Below are 25591 nucleotides of genomic sequence, written 5' to 3'. Positions count from 1 at the left end.
CACAGGTGTTCCAGACCTTCTCCACTCCAAAGACCCCTATTTCACAGGAGAGGGCCTTGACTCTTGATTTATTTTTTAAACTAAGGCTATTAGAAGTGAGTTTTCTTTTTTCCTATTCTCTTTATCTCAAATCCTTTCAACAGCATCTCTCATCCTCTCTTCTTTTCCTCCAGTCTGACAAGAGACAGCCCTTCTCCTTGGCAAAGCTTACCACTATATAAATGAATATCATACCACCTGTTCTGCAACAGACTTAACTCAACTTCTTCCTTCTCCATACTCTTTCTTGTCAAATAATTACTCCCCAACTGCCTAAAAGTCTACCCATCTTTCAAAAATCTTCATCAAAGACTACCATTTTCTAAAGCAATTATCCTTCCTTTTAGTTAAATTCTTTGAAAAAGCTGGATATACTCTCTGCCTCTACTTCCTGTCCTCTCAATCACTCAATTAACCTGGCTTTCAATCTCAATCAACTGAAAAGGCTCTATCCAAATTTATCAGATTCTCAACTGTCAAATGCAATGATCTTTTCTCAGTCCTCATCTTTCTCTGTTGCACCATACATTGCTGACTACATACTCTTCTCCTGAATACTCTAGCAACATGGAAACCCATAAAAGAGATTGTCTTCTGATTCACTGATTCTGTTTAATAGTCTCCTTTGTTAACTCTTCATCCAAATCACAATTCTGGCTGTTAGTTGTTCCCTAAAGTTCAGTCGGGAATTTACTTTTCTCTTTTTTCCCCCTTTTGGTAACTTCAGTTATATATGCAGTACTATATATTCAACCCCCCCAAAAATCTCTGACATAAATTCAGTCCCAAAATCACTAACTTTCCCCTTAGGACATCTGCAAAATGAAGGTCCCAAGAGCTATTTTAAACACATTTTAAACTAAACCCGTTATATTTACTTCCAAACTCAATTCCTTCCCTTAAGAGCCACCATCATCCTTCTACTCTCCCAAGTTATTATAATTATAATCTAATCCTTCATTTCCCCCAAAGTACATACACAATATCATCGCCAAATCTTGTCTTTAGTCACAACATTTCCAGCACTTGATCCTTCCTTTTCATTCACCCAAATTGTTGGTTTAGTTCAAGTTTTTAACATTTTCCCTACTTGTAATAACCTCCTAATTTGTTTCCTGCTTCCTCTCTAGTTATCTTAACACACTGATGACAAAATAGTTTTCTTAAGTATGGCTGGCCATTGGTGCCCCTATTAATCCAACTCAAGACATATTTCTTTTTCTCAAGGGTAACAGGAAGTTTAGTCTACAAGTTTACTCCACAACTATTAGTGCCCTCGATCCTTTTTAACATTTGTACTTAATATTTATTAATACAATTGATACCATATTTCAAGCTATTTTCATAATAACGTTTTACAGAAAAAAAAATTCCTTCAATTCAATGAACATTTCTGTGAAAAAACATCACAAAAACATGTGAGTTAATGCAAATAATTATCATGCCTAAAATACTGCCACTCAATATTAAGCAAAAAATTAAGGTTTACAACTTTAAATTTCAAGCAGAAAAAAAAAAATTACAACAATATATTTGAAAACTATTTTGTACCTGCAGTGTATACAAATAGGCACATCTTCATGTTCTTGGTATTCCCTCATAAGGCTGATCATGTCCAGAATAGAATCAAATGATGAAGGAACATCATGATCTGGCCAGTTCACATAATGAAACTGATACAGTCTACGGGATTCCTTGAAGAAATTAAGAAATTCAACAACTATGAAAATCCTCTTTGAAATTTTATACTATATAACAATTTTCAGATGTGAGGGACTTTTTTGCCCATTTTTCTAAGACATTTGCACTGCTTATTAGTTATTGTTTTTAAAATGCACTATTTATTGATAAATTAATATGTTCCTACAACTGTGGTAGATACTATAAGGATTAAAAAGGGTAAAAATAAGAAATGGTTTTAATCTACAAAAGTTTAGATTTTCATAAAAACTTTTTGTGTAAAAAACAGTCTGAAATAAAGTATAAATTATTCCCTCCTTTATACTGTACTCCCAAGCTCTACTTTGAGGAAAGGGGAAAAAGAATGGCATAAGAATCTTTTACACTGCAATAAATAATAGTTGCATAGAATGTGAGAGCCTTTCGGAGTTAAGCTCAAAATTTTTATTTCATATTTAAAAAACAGAGGCCCAGAGAGGCTAGGTGAAAACACTGAGTTGAGAGCCAGTTAGTAGCAGAATCAGAAATCCACATTTCTGAGACTCTCTTGTCCAAAAAGGATGTGGGTGGGTCTCACGCTAGGGACAGCAACATGGAGCCTTATAGAAACCCATTTCTAATCTTTGATTTGGTAATAATGTTTCAGATGGGGAAGGTATTAGGGATAAGAAAGCTAAGAGATAAAGTGAAGAGAGTATTAGATTTGGAATCAAGAAGGTTTCAGGAAGAAGCCTGCACCTTTATTAATTTAGGGCCTTGGACAGTAAATAAATCTCCTGTAGCCTTAGTATAATCATCTGTAAAATATAGATACTAGTACCTACTTCACGTGTTCAGATTAAATCAAACTTTACACACACACACATACATACACACACAAAGTGCTGTAAAAACTTTATAAAGCTTTACATACGACTTTATCCTGATCCCCCAATTAAAACAAAAAAAAGCATTAAGTCACAGTGTAGGTTAGAACTAAAAAGTACATGAAAGCAGTTTAAATTTAGAGATAAGATTAAGTGGGAATAACAATAATACTGATCCATTTTTTTTTCTCCTTTTTCCCCCTACTTTGGAGAGATTTCCTGATCCCTTAGGTTTCAAATAAGCTATTATGGGAGAACAGTTTAATAATGATATGAGAATACTGGGATCAATGGGGAGAAAGGCAGGAGGTAATTATTTGAATTATTTTCATATGTTTGTATTCAGTTACTAAAAGTTCTCTAATATATATACAGTATATTATAACTATATTTGTTACATTTTAATAATCAAGAAGATCTAATTTCAAATACATTCTCAGATACCTGAATAGCTACACTACTCTGGGCAAGGCACTTAATCTCTGACTTCCTCAGTTCCCTCATCTGTAAAACAAAAATATAATGTCATCTATCTTCCAGAGTTGTTAGGATCAAATAAGACACTTTTAAGGTGGTTAAGCACAATGCCTGGCACATATAGACACTATGAATACTAGCAATTATTATCACTATTATTATTTTATATATACTGTTTTATTACAACTGATCCTATATATACACTTATAAATACAAGTTCTATTAGAAAATTAGAAACCAATTTAAGATTAGCTAAGATCCAGAATATAAAATCTCCAGGAGAAGTGAGAAAAAGGTTACAATTCTAAATTATAACTCAATGCTGAATAACTATCCTAACTAGAAGCTGAGTTGGAAGGAAGGTTGAAGCTAATCAATTAATGTTAAAAAAAAAAAAAAAAAAGACTAATTTAAACTTTAATGTCTTAGAAAAATTCTAGCCCTTGTACTAAAAGAATATCTGCCAGCTTTTCAAATGTTTGTATTCAGTTACTAAAAGTTCTCTAATTAAATGAAATAATTATTAATCAGGAAATTTAAATTCAGTTGCCTAGCATATCACATATTTCAACTAACATTTGTTGATTCAAATTAAAATTAGATATATTTAAGGAATTTGAATCTAAAACTTCACAATGAAGTCTACAAATAAGCATTTAAACATTAACATATAAAATAAATTGTACAAAAACAGCAGAAAAACATCAGCTTAAAAATTTTTTTTTAAAGAATGGTAATATGATAGTAATGATACTTGGGTGAATTGCTGAACTTGGCACAAAACTCCAATTAAATGACTATGTTTCAAGTGCTCTCCCCTCCCCCATTTAAAAGATCAATGTATTTTAATGTATTGTAAACTCATTATTAGTAATTTGTAGACATTACAAGGAATCACTATCTTTCAGCTGTAGTATCAATGCTAAAATTAATGACAATCACCAATCTCAACTACTATATACAAGAAATAATTTGAAGTACCTACAATTACTGGAAACAAGCTAATCATAAACTTTTCAATTACTTAAAATTTCACATACTAATTTAAAAATAAATTCTGCTACATGAGTGGTCAAGAAAATATTGTAGGCTTAGAAAGCCAGTGCATTTTGTAAAGAACAGTTGGTCCTAATATTTTTAGATGAAGCAAATGAAAAATATTTCAACCATTACTCAAAATGTGGGGGGAAGGAGGGGAGAAATCTTTTTATTTTATGCAGAAAATGATGAACATTGCTCTCAGGTCTCTACTCTTAACTCCTTTCTCTACCATGATCCAGTCAGACCACTCTGACCCTGGAGCCCTTTGTTCTGACTAAATAGTTTTTCCCTGAACTTCCATTTAATGTAAAACCCCAGTCCAGCTCCATTCATTCAATCATTCCTCTTAGGACTTTTTTTTTTTAAAGCTATGTCCCCACAGACTTTTTTATGTGTGAAATTTCCCTTTATATACTGTCTTCCACCAAGAAAAGCTAAGCTCAAGAACTGTCCTTGCTTATAATTCCCAACAAAGAGTACACTGCTTGGCATATACTGAGTGTTAATATATTAAGTATACTTGGCATATACTAAGAAATAACTATTGACCTTTAAAGTAAATGATGCTGCATTTTTAAAAACAATATACATAGATGAATTCTAACTAGAAATAGTTACTTAAAGTCTTAGTACGGAAAGAAAATCAAATTCTTAGTCATGGATTTTTTTCAGTTTTTACATAACTATAAAAAGTTTGTAAATCACCTAAAAATATTTAAGATACATACAGATACACACATACATACACACACACACACACACACACACACACACACACACACACACACACACACACACACACACACACACACACACCCCACCCCTCTGAATCACATCCTGAAGGTAGAACTCTAAGCTTAACGTACTTACGTTTTGAAATTCAAGTAACAATGTTCTAATATAGTAGTCTGTCCTAGCTTGTTCAGCTTCCTAAATGAAAAGAAACAACTGTGAGGTACCATAACCACTGAACTATAGTAGACATAAAAGAAAAGGAAGATGGGGAAAGGAAAGGAGAGGTCACTACTTGACAATTTGAAATTTAGAGCAAACTAATTAGAATACTTAGAATAGTTGTGTAATTTTATTAGAAATCTAAAAATATGGAAGGGTTTTCAGAGTCTAAAAGAGTAATTACCAGCAACATCAAGCAAAGTAAGAAAAATCTAGGGGCAGCTAGGTAGCACAGTGGATAGAGCACCAGCCCTGAATTCAGGAGGACCCAAGTTCAAATCTGGTCTGATACTTAACACTTCCTAGCCCTGGGCAAGTCACTTAACCCCAGCCTCAAGGAAAAAGAAAAAAAAAAAAAGAAAAATCTAGCCCCCAAATTTTGCCAACTATGCCATTTGTTCTACAAGCACCCCAAAATTTATAAGGATCCCATAACATCTGTAAGGCAGTACAAATGGATGAGAAAAGAAATCTCTAAATTTCAGTTAATAAGACAAACCTTCCTTCAATTAAATATCCACAATGCACAATTTTCTAGGACCTTGTATAATCAGCATCCATTTTCCTTTTATTTCTATATACTGATAGTCTTAATTCTTTTCATGTGGTATACTATATAATGCTATGATGCCTTGTTTTCAGTTAATAAGGTTCATACATCAATTCAGTATCATGAAAGTGTGCATCAGAAAAGGAATTTCTGATTTTTCTGATTTTAAAAACACTACATAGAAATATAATGTTCTTATCATTTTAGGAGGAGTTTGTTTACCACTAAAATGCAATTTATTACTTGTGAAACCTTAGGGGGGAAGAGAGGAAGAAAGATAGGGAAGGAGAGAAAGAAAGGAAAGAGAATCACATCCTCATCTGTAAAATTAGGAGGTTGGACTAGATGACCTCTAAAATCCCCAGTTTTAAATTCTAGGATCCTATATGTTATAAAAAAAAAAAAAAAAAAAAAAAAGCTGTTCATATTAATATTTACAAATTGAGTATCAAAGCAATCACCTATTAAAGCAGTATGACAAAACCTAAGGTATAGCATGAGGAGTACATGTGCTGAATAATTTACAACACTGGTTTTATAACTCAAGACTGCTGTTCCATTTTTCAGAGCAGGTCTGAGAGTCAGGAAGATCTGGATTCACATTCAATCTCTTTAACATACTGATTGTAAGATTCTGGGTAAAATCATTTAAACTCCTCAGTCTTCCTGGGCAATTCTCCAAGATTATAAATTGTAGAACATTTGCTAAAGTTCATTAGTGGAAGACATCTCACCAAAAGTTCCCTATACATTAATGAAATCACAAAACCCAACCTCTTAAAGAGTAATTAGAGTTACTGTAATATAGATACTTACACAAGAAATTTGAAATGGTGCAAATGTAAGAGAATCTTCCCCATACAAAGGCCAGTAACGTTCACATTTTTTCTGTTGGCCAAAGAAAATTATTCAAATTAAGTTACTTATAGGTTCAGCTTTTCTTAAACATCTAAGTTCTCTTAACAGTCTGCTTTCTACTAATAAAAATAAAGACACCACCAATTTCCAACTTTGTACTCATCTTCTAGTCCTCATTCAAATGTTTCAATATGACTAATGCTATTATCTACATGATCCCAAGGTCTGGACACAGCTGGTCCTATTCTATTATATATCTGCTAGTACAGAGTTGTATTAATTAAGAGTTTCAATTCATTAACTAAAAGCAGATCAGGTGACAAGACACTCATGCTTTTCCTGCTTTATCTTTTATTCAGACTTCCAAGATAAATCATTTTTATGTAAGGCTTTAAGACTTGTGAAGATCTTTCCTTCCAATAGTTTTATAAAATAGGTGGCACAAGTATTGTCTTTATTTATAGATAAGAACAGACTTGTCCTAATATTTTCACATAGGCAGAAAAAAGGCTATACAACCAATTATCCCAATTCTAATACTCTATTCATAATACTCCTAAAAAAAAAAAAAAAATCTCTAATCTCCCAAAATACATTCCTTAGTCTTGTGAGGCAATGATTTTCTTTTCTACAGGAATCTGGAAAACCAGGAAGAAATAAAGGGACTATGAAGAGATAGAAGTGTGTGGAAGAAAACTTTTCCCCCCCTTAATCCCAAATATTTTCTACTTCTAATTTTATAGAATCCATTTGACATTCAAAACACATTTCTTTATATACCAATATATTTCCACTAATTTCCAACTAAAATCTTTAGTCACCAGGGACAGATAGGTAATACGTTTGAAAGAGAGTACAAGGCCTAGTGTCAGGAAGATTCAAATTCAAACGTGGCCTGAGTTAACATGAAAGTCTCTAACTCAGTCTTGTGGACCTATCCTTGATTGTATTCTATTGAACAACTAAAGGTTAAACACATGTTTACACATTAGAAGAAGCAGACCATGATGTTTTTATCAAATCTATGAATATAAAGAAGAGAGAAATAGATAACATGCTGAAAACAATCAGGATCTATAAAAATTGACACATTTAGAATGTTGTTAGAAATTAAGTTAAGACAAACTTAACTAGAGACAAATGTAAAGATTTATACTTGGGAGTCAAAAACTCCATGAAATACAAGAATTCAGCTATGCAACAGTTCTTCTGAAAAAGATTTGTAGCTCTGGTGAATCACAAGATCAATGATTCAACAATTTAATATGAAGAAAATCAATAGTATTAGGGCCTTGCTTACCCAGTAGAATGTATGCTTATGAGCATGGAGAACCATTTTATATATTTTTATTCCCAGGTTTTACCATCATGACTTAAAACATAATGAGAATTTAATATTTTTTAAAAATTCATTTTAAACAGAGGGATTTATAAATTAATTCAGTTATAAAAATTAAAGCATACAATTGGTATATGTGCTCTTAGAAATATGAGCCAGTCAACTAAAATCATCTCAGAGGGCACAGAATTTCTAGTGTCATATCACTGAAAGTGGAAGTTTCATTTTAAAAAGCAATAAAAACAAACAGCACATTTCTGGTCACATTTTTAAACTCTTCAGTGACTATACAGTTTAAAAAGAACTTCTATAACCTTAGCAAAAACAGAATAGTCTGTTTTCTCATGCCCTTCCTTTGGATTCAATACTAATAAAATTGCTAAAATGGGCAAGTGGCAGTAGAAAATCTGAAGGGAAAGTAAAGTCATATAAACAAGAATTAAGTGTCAACTATATGCCAGGCGTGGTGCTAAGCACAAAAAAACATCCCTGCTATCAAAAGAATTACAGTTTAATTGGTGAGATAACAAACAGGAGATTCAGATGTGAGACACTAGCATTTAGGGAGATCAGACTTGGCTTCTTAAAGAAGGTGGCATTTTAGCTATGCTCTAAAGGAAGTCAGGTAATTCAGAAAAAATGAATCAGTAAAAATGTATAGCCAGGAAATAGATGTTCTGTCCAAGGAACATTAAGACAACCAATATTACTGGACCACAAAAGAACTAGAGAGAGAGAGTTGTGAGAAAACTGGAAAGCCTAGAAAGAGTCAGGTTGGAAAGGGCTTTAAAAGCCAAATAAAGAGTTTTAAAATTGATTCTGAAGATAATATGGGGGTCACTGGAGTCTACTACAAAGTATGAGTCAGAGGTCAAGTGGCCTGATTAGGAGCATATGTTGTAGAAAGACCAATTTGACAGCAAGGGGGAAGAAGGCTTGGAGTAGAAGATGCTTGAAGCAGAGAGACCATTCAAAGGTCTAGGCTTGAAGGGATGGCAGTGTCAGAGGACAGAAAAGAGTATAGACATGACTACGTTGCACATAAAAGTATGCAACTGCTAGGTGACTTATACCACTGGCAAAACCTCTCTCTCTAACTTTCCTGACATAAGATTCCTTGATAAAGTCACAAAGTACCAGTCTCTCTCAGTAAGCCTCTTAACAAAGTGATTTGTAGTTTAGTATCTTCAATTGTCAAATTTCTTTTTATTCACACAATTCTTTTTATAACCCTCTTGTAGCCCCATTTTCATTATACATAATACAAATTAACATCTCTACCAAAGGGTTCCTGGAAAAATTTTTAAAAACCAAATAAAAATCGTTCATTTTTCTTCATTCCTTAGCCACAGTCTAGAAAGCAGGCCCAAGCAAATCCATTCTTGGGATCTTTTAGTATTAACTGAACAACCTAGGCCAGGGCTTTTGTTTGAGGAGGGGAGAAGGTTTATTAGATTAGCAGGTATGCCTTTTTCACCTGAGAAATTTTTAAATAACCTTGGGATATAGGTATATAAAAAAAGGTACACAAAAACAGTAAGTGATAATAAAACCATAATTTTGAAGCCCCTACTTTCAGTTAAACAACCCCATATGTGGTCATAACCCACAATTTAAGAAACTTTTGTCTGGCCATGGTTGCCTTTGGTGCCAAGTAGTCTTCCTGTTATATGTGTAATGTCTTTCCACTTAAATCTTTACAACAAAGTGAAATTTTACTCTATAATTTGCCTATCATATAACATTTTTTCTCTATTATGCTAAAAATGACACATTCATGTTCTGAAAATAGCCCACTGTAATGTGGACCTGAGGTCTGAGGTGTCAGACTAGAGTGTAGGTAAAATATTATGTTAGAGTCATCCTGCCACTTTTAGGAATTATATAATATGACTATTATATTCAAAGGGCTAATTCTGCATAATAGCTGAATCATGATACACTGAAATTTAAGTATATCCACCTTTAATACTGTGATAAAATAGTACACCCTGTAGGAAGTAATAATTTGTTTACATACCCTTCCCATTTCAAATTCTCGACATGCCATTACAATGATCTTAAAAAAAAAAAAAAAAAAAAAAAAAAAGAATATATATACACATCAATTTTAAGCACAAATTTACACATATTTTTAAAAAGATATAAATTTGGAACAATTTTTCTCTTCTGTATTCACTTAAGTTTACTTATAAAAGTTAATCAATCATCAAAAATCACACCGCAATAATTCCATTTCTTTGAATCATTTTGAACAAATTAAGATAGAAGAAACTGTTTTATGAAGTTTTAAACTGCTATTTATAATCTAAAAGTATACTAGAAACAAATACACAGATATATGTGAAGAATGATATAAATTTAGTTTATAGATCAAGAGCAATAAACTGCAGTCTTATCTAATTTTAATGTAATTTATATGCTTATTTTAGCAATATTTCTTATTGTTTAAACTATACTTTAGTGCTTTTAGATTAGAAATATTAAACATTTTAAGTAACTTTCACAGAATTTTCTAAAATGATATAATTTTATTTCTTACATTAAATTCTTTCCTGTGAAGAACATAAAAACCAAAAAAAAACCCCAGTAATGACTCAACAGATATTAGGAAAATAACTGAAGTGTGAAATGTCTTAATAAACCCATAATTTAAAATCAAATTTTGATGCAATATAGTTAAACTTCATTGAAACAATGGGGAAAAAAAAATTAAATGTTAAGTATAAATATATTTAGGGAAACATGACAATCACAAAAAGTTTCTTTTACCTTTTAGTTTCACATAAATCTCACTACTTATCCTTATAAAAGAGATTTGGAAACAAATTACTTACTACAACATTGTATTCCCATATCATCCTCCAAAAATCTATAACTGTATTTGCTAATGGTCCTTGGGTTGCAACATATGCTTTTGGCCCATAGACTCCCTAAAAAAAGTAAAAAGCAAAATTCACATGCAAAGGAATATTAATGACATCATTTCTAAGCATCTCAAATCTAACTTCCACTTCTCTTATATTTCCAAAATGTTTTCTCATTATGATAGCATCTCAACCTTCTAAAACACATTCTTAAACATACATGTATAATGAGGATAACAAAACCTTAAAGTTCATGTAGATACCACCTTCATTTTATGAGAGACCTGGGATTCAATGGTAAAGCAACTTGTATAATATGAATGGTCCACTAGATGGCCTCTAAAGATCTTCTCCATGTCTACATACAACTCACTTATTTTATCTCTTATAAAGCTAGAGGAAATAACAAAAAAATACAGTAAATGAACACAAGCAAAAATGGAACTGACAAATAATACTTTTATGCTGTGTTCAATCCTGAATGGACTTTAAAAAAAAATATGCCACAAGTGATTTTAGAAACTAATTTTATATGTATTGGTAACAAGAACATGTAATGAAAACAAAGTTTTTAAATCAAAACAGAATCCAACCCATCATTAAAAATTTTTTAATTATAATTTTAAATTAAGGTGTCCAAATTAACTCCTAAGATTCACCTTAAAAGAATCCCATGAAAAATGTTACTATTGTTAGCATAATTCAAAATAGCAGGCTATAGCAAAATTAGTCAAACAAAATAAGGATCCTTAAAGTTATTAAGAAATAGAAATATCATTTATAAATAATATAAAATACAAAATAAAGGACTGAAAGTAAAACTATTTTTGACCAAATGAAAAGCTTTTTGCCCAGACTGAAATTTCATTAGGATTAGCAATTATGTACTGCTGTATCTCTTCCTCCAGAGGTTAAGAGATTTGGTTCTGGGTCACATCTTAAAGAGAGTATGTATCAGAAGTGAGATTTAAACTCATCTTTGGAATTTTTCTGACAAAGCCTAGCTCTTTCATCTACTGTGCAACACTTGCTATTCAAAAGAGCACCAAGATAAATTTTTTGCTATGCCTAAAGTTCAGATTGTTACCATAAACCAAAATAAATTGATTATTCAAGCAGGTATATTTGATTATGTACTAAGTCAATATTTCAAAGATAATTTAATTGGTTTCATTATCTATCTCACAGGGTTCAGAAAATCAAACAAAAATACATGTAAAATTGCTTTACAAACCTCAAAAGTACAATGTAAATACTAGACATTATTATGTATTAAAATATACCTTAATAAAATTCGCATTGATGTAGTCTGAATCTTGGGAAGGAGTCTTTAGAGTCAGTTTAACTCGACTGTGATCAACTATAAAAGAAAAGATTCCAGTAAATGACACCCCATTTTATGTGGCGATATTTTAAAATGCAAAAACAATCTGAACAAAATAAATGAAACAATTACATTAAAAACAGTCAAACGATGTAGCTGTTCCCAGAATAACGGAGGCATAAAAATGGGAATCCTGAATGCTGAATTCATCTTCCCAAAATGCTTATTGGTAAAGAAAAGCTAAGTAACTTAAACTAAATGATCCTGTTTTCATAACAAAATTAATTTTTTTCCTATTTTAATTAATGGTACCAAAAGTCTAATAAAATATAAAAAATTTCTATAAACTAAGAAGCAACTAAAGCTATAAAATGAAGTGGAGAAGGAAGTGGCAAACCACTCCAGCATCACTCCAAATGGGGTCAATGAACAATAGATAAATTACACTGGTAGAAACTCTTACTACTATTATGGAAATTAAAGTTGATTGTCAGGATATGCTTGCTTTATTTCAGCTTTACCTAACTACATAGGTAACATCTACTACTTTGGTGCTCTAAGCCTAATAGGTAGTTTGAGATGGAAAAAATATAATGTCTAACTATTACTTCAATTTCTCCATGGTGGTGAATAGGATGTGGTAAACAGAAAATAAAAAAGATAACCTTCCTTGCCTATACAAATTGTAGCTCCACAATGGTAACTTAATAATCTGGTTAGAAGTTAGCAACTAATAATATGTCATCCTAATAGGGAAATGTTTAAAATGTATGTGCATATGTAACTGTATAAATATGTATACATATATTAGATTTAACATATATTTTAACATATTTAACATGTATCGGACTATCTGCCATCTAGGAGATGAAGTGGCGGTAAGGAGGGAAAAATTTGAAACAGAAAGTTTTGCAAGGGCCAATGTTGAAAATTACCATGCATATGTTTTGTAAATAAAAAGCTGTAACAAAATAAATAAATAAAATGAAATTTAAAAAAAAATTTTAATTAAATGTATGTGTATAACCTATCAGATTGCTTGCTATCTTAGGGTTAGAGGAGGTAAGGGAGGGGAAAAAATTAGAATTCTAAAATATGATTGAGTATGTGTGGGGGAAATGAAAAAATCATCACTTATGGCCAAAACTTTTCTGTGAGCTAAACCTACAATTAAAAAAGTATAATTTCATTATGAAATATTTACTAAAAATTCTTATCTTGTGATTTCTGGAAAAGGAAAATGAAAAATACATAAAAAGGAATGGACAAATAGAATGAAAAGATCTGCAAAGAAATATCTTTTATTCAATCACTTCATGTCCTTCACTCAGGAAGGTGACATTGTTTTCCTATATTGCTTTACCATTTCTATTTAAATCACTTTATCAAATGACTATTTTAATATCTTTCTGTTTTTCCCGCTTCAAGAACTCAAGAAATATTTCCATACTTAATCCACTAAATATAGAAACTACAAAATGTTTTAAGTTTAGCAATGAAATTATTCAGTTACTTTAGAATTCACTCTTTACAACTTCAGTGTGCCTGCTGTAAGGACCCTAATTAGTTCTTTTTTTCATTATACACTACATTAGATCTGCAATTCTCCACAAAGATGTGAAAAGGACTTCCAGCCACCAAGCCCAGCTGAGAGTAACTCCTTTGCCACAGGGGTTCTGCAAACCTGAGCCCAATTTCCCATATGATCTATATGTATTGGTGGGAAAGTGTGTTAGACTTGGAGAGATAATAATTAATCAATAAACAATTATTATGCACCTACTATATGTGTCAGGCACTGTGTTAAGCATTGTGGATACAAAAAGAAATGAGTCCCTGCCAGTCCCTGCCCTCTAATTTTCAATCTAATGGAGGAAATAGCAATAATATAATAGATATATATCTTATTTGCTATATTAATATGATAATTAAATACATGGATATATTTGTTTGCCTTAAGTGAAATGATATGGATAGCAAAAAAAAAAAAGCCTACAAACAATTTAGGAGAAAAGATGACTGAAGAGTGACAAACCAAGGAAACCTTAAAAGGCTACTGAAATATCACTTGTACTTAATCCCAGCATATTTCAATCTTCATGATTAGTACTTCTAAAATGTTATGTTATATATGCTTTAAATATGCCTGAATCATTTGTAAAAGATAAGGAAATAAGAGAAAATTTATGAATCTAACAGAGCCCTCCCAAAGTAAAATGCAAACTTCAAATAAAGTGACTTCAAAGTAAAGAAGAGGAAGGCAAAGAAAGAAGCTGGAAACATGGTTTAGAAATAAGGAATCAAAGGGTCAAAACACTGATAAAACTACACAGTTTTACAAGTATACATCATTATCTAGGAAAAGTGAAGAAACTACAATCATAAACATAAAAAAAAGATGCAATATTCTAGCTGTGTTCCAATCTCAAAACAGAGTACATACAGAGGGAACACTGTGCTTGCTGGCTGCACTCCAAACGAAGGAGTATCAATCACTCTCTAGACAATCAGAAAATTACTAACAGTTTTTAATACTGAAATGACATTTCTCCTTGTAAAGATTATTTTGTCAGCTATTAAGAGACTGTATTAAGAATTGAAGGGTCTGTAAAGAGACTAATTATAACACTATTACAATAATCCATGTTAGAGATGATGGTGGCCTGAACTAAAGAAGTGGTATAAAGCAAAATTGATAAAATGTGACAATTGATTGGACATGGAAGGGAGGAGTCAAAGATGATCCCAAAGTTAGGTGACTGGGAGGATGATGCATAAATTCCAGAAATGAGATATAGAAATTCTGATTTCAGTTTCTTCATTTTATGATATTTTCACTATTCTCCTTTGTCTAATCCTTTCAGTGCATTTATTATCAGTGTATCTTTAATTTTTAAACATTTTTTTTTAATTTGCAAGGCAATTGGGTTAAGTAATTTACCCAGTCACACTGCTAATAAGTGTTAAATGTCTGTGGCCAAACTAGAGCTCAGGTCCTCTTAACTTCAGGGATGGCCTACTATCTACTATGCCATTCTGTCTCCTATCCATTTTTATGATATGAAATCATAGTTTTGTTCCTGCTGCTATTGTTCAGTTTCACAAAATAGTTTTATCTTTAATTCCATAATGTTTCATTGTATGAATGATTTTATTCTGTTGATTATTTGTATGACTGATTTACTTTTTTGTCCTTTTGAGGATTTCTATTGATACAGAAGCTGTTGACTCCCTTACACTCTCTTGATGACATTCATTCTCACACCTAATACCATAATTATGTGATAAAATATGATCCAGTGACTTTTTATAGCTAAGAATGGTTTTTACATTTTAAAATACATTAAAATTTTACTTAAAAAATTCTTAGCTCATGGGCCATAGAATAAATACCAACTCTCCCAATCCTACCTTTCCCTACCTCCCCAGTTTGCAAATCCCTAAGATAAATTAATGCAACAACATCCACCCTTCACATAGATGTCAAAATAATTGTCTTTATGTATCATTTCCCTCCTGAAAATCCTGTGGTGTTGATTCTAAGACAAAATAAACACTTCAGGTTTGGCTATTAAAGTTCTCTATAAACCTGTAATCAATGTATCTTTGCAACTTCATGAAATATCAGATCTACTCTTTACAATCCAAATTGCTCTTCCTCACACAAAATCGTTCACCTGGCTCCTTTGGGCCTTTTCCCTGACCCTCTCCCAGAAGTAAAACATACTTCCTTTTCACCTCAAAAGATTCCTCACTTTTTCAAAGTTTAAATAACATGTTTTACATGTATCCCTATCTCTAACTCTTAAGTGTCTGTCCTCCCTCCTTAACTACATCTATACTATATTTATTCTGTTATATAATATACATGTACTGTATGTGTGTGTGTGTATATATCTCTGTATATGCATTTATACATGTAAAAATGCTGTCCTCCTCTTTGACAGCATGGATTGTTATTTGTTGCCATTATGTCCTCAGCACTTAATAAAGCAATTAGCACAGAGTAGGCACTTAAAGAATATCTGGTGATGAAAGTCTTCACATCTACCACAATAAACTACTAACTGAGACACTAATAAGGGGAGTGAGGGGGGGAGAAAAGTACTAAAAAAATTAAAAAATAAAAATCAATTTTTTTAAACTCTATATGAGACAACTAAAATAGCTTAAGTATCATTATATGGGGAAAAGATAACCTGAGACATCTCCAAATAATACACTTGCAGAAATATAGTTCATGGCACAAAGCAAATTTATGGTCCAGAGCACCTAAGTAATGCTAGTTGATAAACTGATTTTAAGAATTTTGCAAGAAAATTATAAATCAAAAGTCTATTGGGGGCGGGGAGGGATTTTTTCATCACTTATGAAGTCAAGCTATCAGATGACAAAAATCAGAACTAAAAGAAAAATGAACATGGAGACACTGACATCAAAAAAGTCAACCTAAGCCAACTAGAAGAAATAGAAGCTCAAAAAAAAAATAATAATAATAATAAATTAAATAAAATTAAAAACAAACAAACAAAAAAAAAAAACCTGAATCACCCTAAATTGAGAAAATATAGAATTAACATATAAAAGACAGATGACCAAATATCAGAAACTTTATGGGAAAAAAAAAAAACCACCATAAAATATGGACAAGATATTCTGAAATGTCAGACCAAATAATTTACCAAGACATCTTGTGGAAAAACAAGTGAACTTCTAAAAGAAAAACGGGAGATTGGAATGTAATATGATTAAAATTTAAAAGATGATACTATCATCCTAGACTGATTTATCCAGCAGAACTCAATTTTTTACATAAAGACATTTGATCAGACTCAAAGCTGAAAGTGATCTTTACAGATTGAAATTTAGCCTACTCATATTACAGGAGGAAACTGAAGCTTAGAAAGGTTAAAATATTTTTTTAGGGACTAATAACTGTTAATGTTAAGTCTTTTGAGGGAGGTTTAAAACCTGCATTTTCTTGACTCCAAGTCCAATCCTATGCACAAAACTGTTTGAAAATTTAAACTCTGAAAATATAAAAACCAAGAATCAAGAGTCTTTGATGAAAAAAATCAAACCTCAAAACCTAATTCTCAAATTAAGGTAAACACATACAGAGAAAGAAATCACTGAAATTGGATATACAAATGAATAAATAAAAAAAGAACAAATGAAAAAATCCCAATAAAAATCCAAACACATATTGAAAATCAAAGGAGAGATTAATAAAGCTCAAAGTTAAAAAAAAAAAATCACCTAATATAACTAACTGCTCTTTTTTGGAGGGAAGGGGAGAAGGAAGAGGTTAAAAAAAAAACCAAAACTATTGAGATGTTTTATTCAAAAAGAAAGAAAACCAAATGGCCAGTAACAAAAATGAAAAGGATGACTGTACTACCAATGAAGATGAAATTAAAGCAATTATTAGGAATTATTTTGCTCAATTACATACCATAAAATTGCCAACCTAAATGAAACATTTTTGAGCGTACATATGTAACCTATAAGATTGAATTGCTTATCAGGGAAGAAGGAAAGAATAGAATTTGGAACTCAAAAACTTGCTTAACTCTATTTTAAAGAAAGAAATTGAACAAGCCATCAATTACCTCCCAAAGAATAAAACTCCAGAACCAGTAATAGATCACAAAGATCACACATTATGATCTGGAGAAATCTATATAAGGAATACAGAGCTGATTCAATATTAGGAAAAAACTATTAGCATCATTATCAAAGCCCAACCAAACTAAACTCATATCAACAGAAGTTTAAAAAAAAAAATTGACAAAATAAAAGCACTCATTCTTATTAAGAGGCTTTCTTAAAATGTTGAACAATATCTATCTGAAATCAAGAACCAGCATTACCTGTAATGAAGATAAATTTGTAGATTAGAAATGAAGCAAAGATGCCCATTATCATCACCACTATTATTCAATATTGTACTAGAAATGCTGGCTAGAGAAAAAAAAAAAAGGAAAGAAAGAAAAAGAAAAGAAAAGAAAGAAAAGAAATGTAAGAAAAGACAATAAGGAAACAAAACTAACATTCTTTGCAGATTACATATGACAATATACATTGAGAACTGTAGAGAAGCAGTTTAAAAAACTAATCAAAACAATTAACTTTTAGCAAAGCTACAGGATGTAAACACAAACCTACTTATCTCTGAATAACAAAGTATTTGTATCTATTATAGGAAGTAATATCTAAACCCAGGAGGAAGAAATAAAAAGAAAAATTCCAAGGAAAATAACTGCAAAATATAAAAATACTTGGGAATTTACCTGCCAAAATATAAAGGAATTATGTAAACACAATTATAAAACTCTTTACAAAAACAAAGACAAATTATACAATAGGAGAAATATTAATTGCTCATATAGAGCCAACATATAGTAAAAATGGTAATACCACCTAAATAAACTTGCTTTTATTCATTGACACACCCATCAAACTACCAAAAATTATTTTGTGGGCTAAAAAAAAAAAAAAATCCCATCTAGAAAAACAAAAGATCAAGCATCTCAAGGGAATCAAATTTTTAAACTAGAGATTTCATATTACCAAAAAAAGCAATTATCAAAACAATCTAAGGATAAGAAACAGAGTGAGTGTGATTAATGGGACAGATTATGCAGAAGTAAAAAACCACAGTTAACTAATGTATGAAAAAAAACAAAAAAAAAACAAAAAAAACAAATTCAAAGCTCTAAGTAAGTTATTGGGGAAACAACTCACTATTTAATAAAAACTGCTGTAAAAACTGGAAAGCAGTCTGGCAGAAACTAGGCAAAGACCAATATCTCATTCCATATTCCAAGATAAGGTCAAAATGAATACATGACTTAGATATAACAGGTCATTTCAGAAATAAATTAGGGAAGCTTAAAAAGTCAGCTCTATGGGTAAGTAAAGAGTTCGTGGCCATGAAAGAAGGCAAAAAGAGTAATTTTGATTACTTGAAATTAAAAAGGGTTTCTACAAACAAAACTAATCCAACCAAAGTAGTAAGAAAATTGGGGAGGGGATAGAAGAATTTCATAGAAAGGTTTACCAATAAAGATCTCATTTCTCAAATATATAGGTAGCTAAGCCAAATTTGTAAAAATAAGAGCCATTGCCCAAATGATAAATGGTCAAAAGACATGAACAGGGAGATTTCAAAATAAACCAAACCTATCTAGTCATACAAAAAAATGCTCTAAGTAACTACTGATTAGAAAAAAAGCAAATTAAAACTTTGTGTTACCCCACACCCATCAGCTTGCCTAATATGTCAGAAAAAAATAAATGACAAGTGCTAGAGGGGATACTGGAAAATAGTTGCATTGACACACAACTGATGGAGCTGGAAAACAATTTAGAACTGTACCAAAAGGGCTATACAACTTCATGTCCCTTTAAAATATCTTTATTAGATTTATACCTCAAAGAGATCAAAGGAAAAGGAAAAGAACTCAAAATGCAATATTCACAATAGCTCTTTGAGGTAGCAACAAAAAAAAAAAAAAAAAAAAAAAAAAAAAAAAAAAAAAAAAAAAAAAAAAAAAAAAATCAAACCAAGGGGATGCTCATCAATTAGGGAATGGCTAAATAAGCTATATTATGTGACTGACAGCATACTATACTGTCTTGTTAAGAAGTGTGACACAGCATACTGTGTTGTTAAGAAGTGATGACAATAGTATCAGAAAATTCAGGAAACATCATAAGCTGATATAAAGTGAAGTGAGCAAAATAAGAAAAAAAATTGTCGACAATAAGAGCAATATTGCAATGAATTATGCTATGAAATTAGCAAAGCTAATTAACCATGAAAGACTTATTAGCTACTTTAATACACTGATACACAACAATTCTAAAGTGTCCCCCTGATGAAAAATACTACCAACCTCCAGAGACAGAAATTAAACTTTTGGAGAAGTCTTAATGTTCCTTCCTCTTTTCCCTCCCCTCCAACACAACTACTCTAAAAATAAGATTTATATGACTTCATACCTACTTGCCCAAATGGAAAACCTATTCCTTCTCAAATACCGTGTTTTTTTCAAACTTCCTAGAAAACATGCCATAATTATCTTCACCACTAGATGGCAATAATATATTGTTGGTAAGGCAAAAAGTTAATTCTATTTATTATTTTCTGGGACCTGTCGGAAAATGCTTTACATCAAATATAGTATCAGACAGTCCTGCTCAAGATTTGAAAAATGTGCAGTGACAAAAAAGGTAACCAACTATATACTTCAAACTCATGTCTACTAGGCTAACTGTTAAAATAAGTAAATCCATGAGGATCAAAGAAGTATGGACTCTTTTAAAGTATTCTTTGAATAGACCCTTATAAAGTACTTTTTGAATTTAGGAACAGCTACTTTCTGGGAGAACTAACCTACAAATAAGAATTTGAGTTGAAAGATTAGAAGGGGGAGAGGGGAAAAGTGTGACAACAAATATTACCGAAGCATTATTGTTTTTATCTGTTCTATCACAGGTATATACTAATCACAAAGGTATTTGTCATAAAATATATCAAATAATATGGGAAGAGATTATCTCTTTTACAAATTAACCTTTATAGACCCAAAAATGACTTCATCAATAATAAAAAGACTCTCTCTGATGTCAGATATGAAGATTTGTGACCAGTAATCTGTTATTAGGTTTCACCCCAACTCTACTCTATCCCCATCTTCATACCCCCCAACCCCCCAAAAAAAGATGCAGGACAACTGCAAAAAATGTTCTCCCATTCACAGAAAATGTAAATCTAAATGAATTTCCTCTCAAATTTCCAGTTGTTAAAGGAAAAGGGGAACAAAAGTCTGAACAAAGAGCTGTATCCTATCTAAGGAAAAGGAAGTCCTGATAGGGTGGGATCACTAACATCCAGAATATTGTGAGATTAAGTATTGACATTCCCAAATTTAGCAACAAAAGAATGATGGAAATTAAATATGGCTTTTTAACTATTAATTGCTTTGCATAAGTTATCTCTGTGAGAAAGGAAGTTTAGAGCTATAGGCATATAAGATAGACTCATAAAGTTTTGGCTTATGAGTCACATACTGTCAAAGGAATCAACTGCAGGGTGTTTTATAAAATAATAAACTTTGTCTCCATAAATAATGAATTTCATTCAAATTACTAAAAAGGTACAGCGTATAATGCCTAACAACACATCATTAAACCATGAAAAACAACACTATGGATAACAACACTATCTGGCAAACAGAAAATCCTAACAGAAAATAGAAAAAGCATTACACATTTCTTTAACTCCTTACCCTACAATTTATTTTAGATCTAGTCCATTTCTCATTGCTTGTGTAGTTGTATTAAACATGGAAGTTATCATAATCAAGAAAACAAATAAACTGAGGCTGATATAGCATAGTGGACAAAGCACTGAAACTGAAATCAAGATGTGGGTTGAAATTATAGCACTAGCACTCAGTACGGTGGGATTATAGTTGAAGTTTAATCAATGTTAACTGAATTTTGTGTGTGTGTGTGAATTCATTCAAAATTCTCTCTTGTTTAATCTTTTAAGGAACTTTACATATTTATTATACATGCGCAGTAGGCATCTTTTTAAAAGGCCAACCTTTAAACATTATGCTCTTCCAAATCACATAATTTTTTTTTCTAAACATCAAACTTGAGGGGCAGCTAGTTGTTGTAATAGATAGAGCATCAGCCCTGGAGTAAGGAAGACCCAAGTTCAAATCTGGCCTCAGACACTTGGCACTTCTTAGCTGTGTGATAAATCACTTAACAAGTTAGTTAACCCCAAATGCCTTGCAAAACAACAAAAAACAAAAACAAAAATTCACATTAAACAGTGTGAACAGTGTCAGACAAATTTAGAAGCAAAATTCAAATCAATGAAAAATTCCTTAAAAATAGAAAAGATCTCTAAATCATAAAAATATAGATTGGAGCTGAATTTAGAATAAAAATTTGAAGATGTCTAGTCAAGACCCATAATTATACAGTTGAGCCATATGATACTCAGAGATCAAAAAGACTTGTCCAAATTTATACAGAAGTGGCAGATGGAATTTGAATGAAGATCCTTGACTGCACTATGCTGCACTATAATGATATGCTACTTTCTTGCTAACTCCAACAAATTTTATCCAAAAGATTCCTAAATGAGACATACAGATAGTGAAGACAAAATAGATGAAGAATGTTTAGCGTACAAATTGATATAAAGTTCTAAGGACAGGTGAAAGTTTAAAATCATTAATCAATCCATCAGTAATCCATCAACACTCATTATCTGAAGAAGAACTGAGTCCAAAAATCAATCAAGTAACTTTGTTCAATACAGTTTACAGAAAACTTTGGAAAACTACAAGCATGCTTCCTTTTTAAAAAAATATCAATTTGGGGGGTGATATTATATGACTGACAATCTCTGAATAATTCCAGTCAAGGGTCACCGAATATAAAGGCATATGGTATATGGGAAAAGAGAAGGTTATTACCAACAGTTTGTGTGCTACACCACTATTTCCTTAGTGTCTAAGGATCTAGAGACACGTACCCAGCAAAATAGACAATACCTTTATGGAGAGTTTACAAGAGGCCATGAACAAGAGTGGAACAGAATGAAACAGGTATGGGTAAGATGTCTCTTCTCATCATTACAAAAGTACCCACGCTGATGATATCAAATCAAATATTTTAAGAGTAAAATGTGAGCTAGGTGCTGAGGAGATTCAGATATATAAGACAGTTCCAGCTCTAAAGGAACTCCATACCAGAGATAAGTACACAAAACAACTGGGAATATAAAATATACATAATAAACACAAGAGATACAAATGATACACAAACTTTTAAGACTTCAGATTGAAAAGTACAGAGGAGAACAATTAATTGTAATATAAACAATAGCTAAACTCGATATAGTACTTTCCAAATTTTATCTCATTCTAAATCCTAAAAGCAATCCCTATTTTCAGAGATAGTTACGAGTGGCCAAAGACCAGAGAACTAGTCAACAAGTGAAATAGGATTCAAAGTTGAATGTCTCAAAAAAGGCCAGCACTTTATCTATTATGTCATAATTTCCCAAGAATTTCAACTGTGGTGATGATGGATATTTCTTGAATTAGGTATGACCAAATGGATACAATCAAACTGGGGGACACAGATTAGAGAAACTCAGTATTTTAGTTTGTCTAAAGTGAACACTTTATTAAAGGGAGTACTATAAAGTTAGTAATAAAAGTAGAATGGCACCAGATTTTGGAAAGTTTTGGATTCCAGGCAAAGGAATTTGGAAATCATTAGGCGAAAAGAAGCCAATAAAAGATTTTGAGTGACAGATATAGACGACATCTTAACAATGATTGGAAGTATGAACTAGAAAGGAGAAAAAGAAATGAGGCTACTACAAATAATCCAATCAAGGTGGTGCCATTAACAGAAATAGGAAAATTCAGATAGACCCATAATTTTAAGAAAAAGCAAAATTAATTTCTCTGTAGACCATCTGTACTAAAAACCCATCTTCCAACAACTACCTGAGTAACATTTCTTAATGTGGGGTCCTCTAATTTTAAAAAATTCTGGTATTTTGTTAACTATTTCAATATGATTGCTTCTCTTTATAATTCTATGCATTTTACTTAATACACTTAACATTATTCTGGAAAGTGTCCATATAGATTCCCTCAGACTGCTAAAGGGATCTGAGATTCAAAAAGGTTTAAGAATCCCTGACCTACAGAAGTTCACTGGTATTCCAATCATCAATGCCTAATCCTGTCTAAAAGATTGTTAGTTAAAAAAAAAAAAAAAAAAAGTAATTAAGTTACATAGAAACTAGACAATTCGATATCAGATAATAATCCTTGGCATGAATGACAAAATTGTATTTTTTAAAAACAATTTGAGATCTTTCCAAAATGCTTAAAAACACAAGATAAGCATTCTATACCAATGGAAGGTATTACCTTATAAGTAAAATTAAACAAAATTGTCAAAAAAAAACTAAATATACATACAGATGGGGCTAATCCAAAGGTAGCACTATACTCTGGATTTCAGCTATTTTCCCCCACTTTGTAAACTTTGCTTTTTGTCTAAGATATACGTATACTAGTTTAAAAGAAAAAAAGAAAAAGATAAATTATTCAAATACTTCAAACCCCCTGATCCCAAAATATGGTATTGGAAGAGTAAAGAACTGAAAAAGAGAAGTTTCTTTTACAAAAACTGTTGGCTTTGGCATAAGGAACTCCCATGTAAGCAAACTGCCTCTAATCAGAAAAGCAACTACCCTGCAATTTATCTTCTTATTGACTTGCCTGGGATATTGATCAATTAAGTGAGATGCCAATGATCACATGTGTTTGATGTAGGGCTTGTAACTGCTTTCCTGGCCAAGAAATCAATCCTCTATTATCCACATCAAACTGTAAATTAGGTAATTTATTTCCTAATTTTTTAGAATTATTCTACGTCGGAGTTCAGCTAATAAATCAAGAACTGAAATACCATATAGATTATACCAGATTATGGCTACAGTACATAGTCTTCACTCCATTAGTCAAGCCTACAAAGAAAAAATAGAAAGTAATTTGGAAATCTTTTCCTTTTGGTTTTGGAAGATAAAATTCACAGTGGATCTTTGAACCTATTTAGAAATGTTTCTACTTTCAACCTCTTACTACTCCAACATAAAATAAGGACTAAGATAAATTGGTAATATGAAGAGTAGCAGTTATGGAGATACCATGTACCTATATGCTCTGTATATCCAAAGTTTACTTTTGAAAAATTTAATATACACCTTGTTTCCCTAACTGAAGAGCCTCTAAAGTTTCACAAAAAAGATTTTCCCACTAGAACTTCAGGGTTTTTAAAAAATTATTATCAGGCCAAAGAAATGGAGAAAGGATCTATCTATAGTTCAAAAATATTCATACCAGCTCTTTTGTGGTGGCAAAGAGGAGGAAATTTCAAAAAATGCCTATCAATGGACATCACTCATCAAAGGCTGATCCCGTTATGGTATATGACTGTAATGGATACAACTGTGCTATAAAACACGATGAGCAGAATAGTTTCCAAAAAACCTGAAAGACTTATATGAACTGATACAAAGTAAAGTAAGCAGAACCGAGGGAACATTTTATACAGTAACAGCAGTACTGTAATGATAATCAGCTGTGAAAGATTTAACTAATCAAGATAATGATCCAAGACAATTTTAAAAGATCTATGATGAAAAAATGCTATCTACCTCCAAAGAGAGAACTGATGAACTCTAATTGCAGATTCAACATAATGTTTTTTTCATTTTCTTGAGGTCTCCTGATCATTTTTTTTTTAATTTTTTTTTTTTTGGGGCAACATGGCTAATATGGAAAAATGTTTTGCGTAACTTCAACACACATATAATTGATATGTAGTTTGCCTTATTAACGTGGGAGGGGATATGGAAAGGAAGAAAAGAATTTAGAAATTAAAATTAAGAAATTAACATTAAAAGTATCTAAATAAACTTTTAAAAACATTTTATAAGAAAAATTCTAAAAAATAAGCTTTAAAAGGAAATATACACAT

At 31.5% G+C, this 25591-nt stretch overlaps 1 protein-coding gene across 8 annotated transcripts in view; it reads right to left on the bottom strand.

The window, feature by feature from the left end:
• The window catches only part of PTPN12 (protein tyrosine phosphatase non-receptor type 12), a 76272-nt gene that overhangs the window by 20483 nt on the left and 30198 nt on the right, over window positions 1-25591 (bottom strand). For all 8 annotated transcript variants that reach the window (XM_074268468.1, XM_074268469.1, XM_074268465.1 and 5 more), the window contains 6 exons: window positions 11955-12031; window positions 10642-10737; window positions 9825-9863; window positions 6424-6495; window positions 4974-5033; window positions 1591-1733 (listed from right to left, as the gene is read on the bottom strand). In XM_074268468.1, the coding sequence (XP_074124569.1) occupies window positions 1591-1733; window positions 4974-5033; window positions 6424-6495; window positions 9825-9863; window positions 10642-10737; window positions 11955-12031 (487 nt within the window). The remainder of the gene's footprint in view (window positions 1-1590; window positions 1734-4973; window positions 5034-6423; window positions 6496-9824; window positions 9864-10641; window positions 10738-11954; window positions 12032-25591) is intronic.

Source organism: Sminthopsis crassicaudata, chromosome 5 (genome assembly GCF_048593235.1).
Source record: "Sminthopsis crassicaudata isolate SCR6 chromosome 5, ASM4859323v1, whole genome shotgun sequence".
In the NCBI taxonomy this organism is placed as follows: Eukaryota; Metazoa; Chordata; class Mammalia; order Dasyuromorphia; family Dasyuridae; genus Sminthopsis; species Sminthopsis crassicaudata.
The sequence above is the reverse complement of the archived record's forward strand: the minus strand, read 5'-3'. Positions and strand labels throughout refer to the sequence as shown.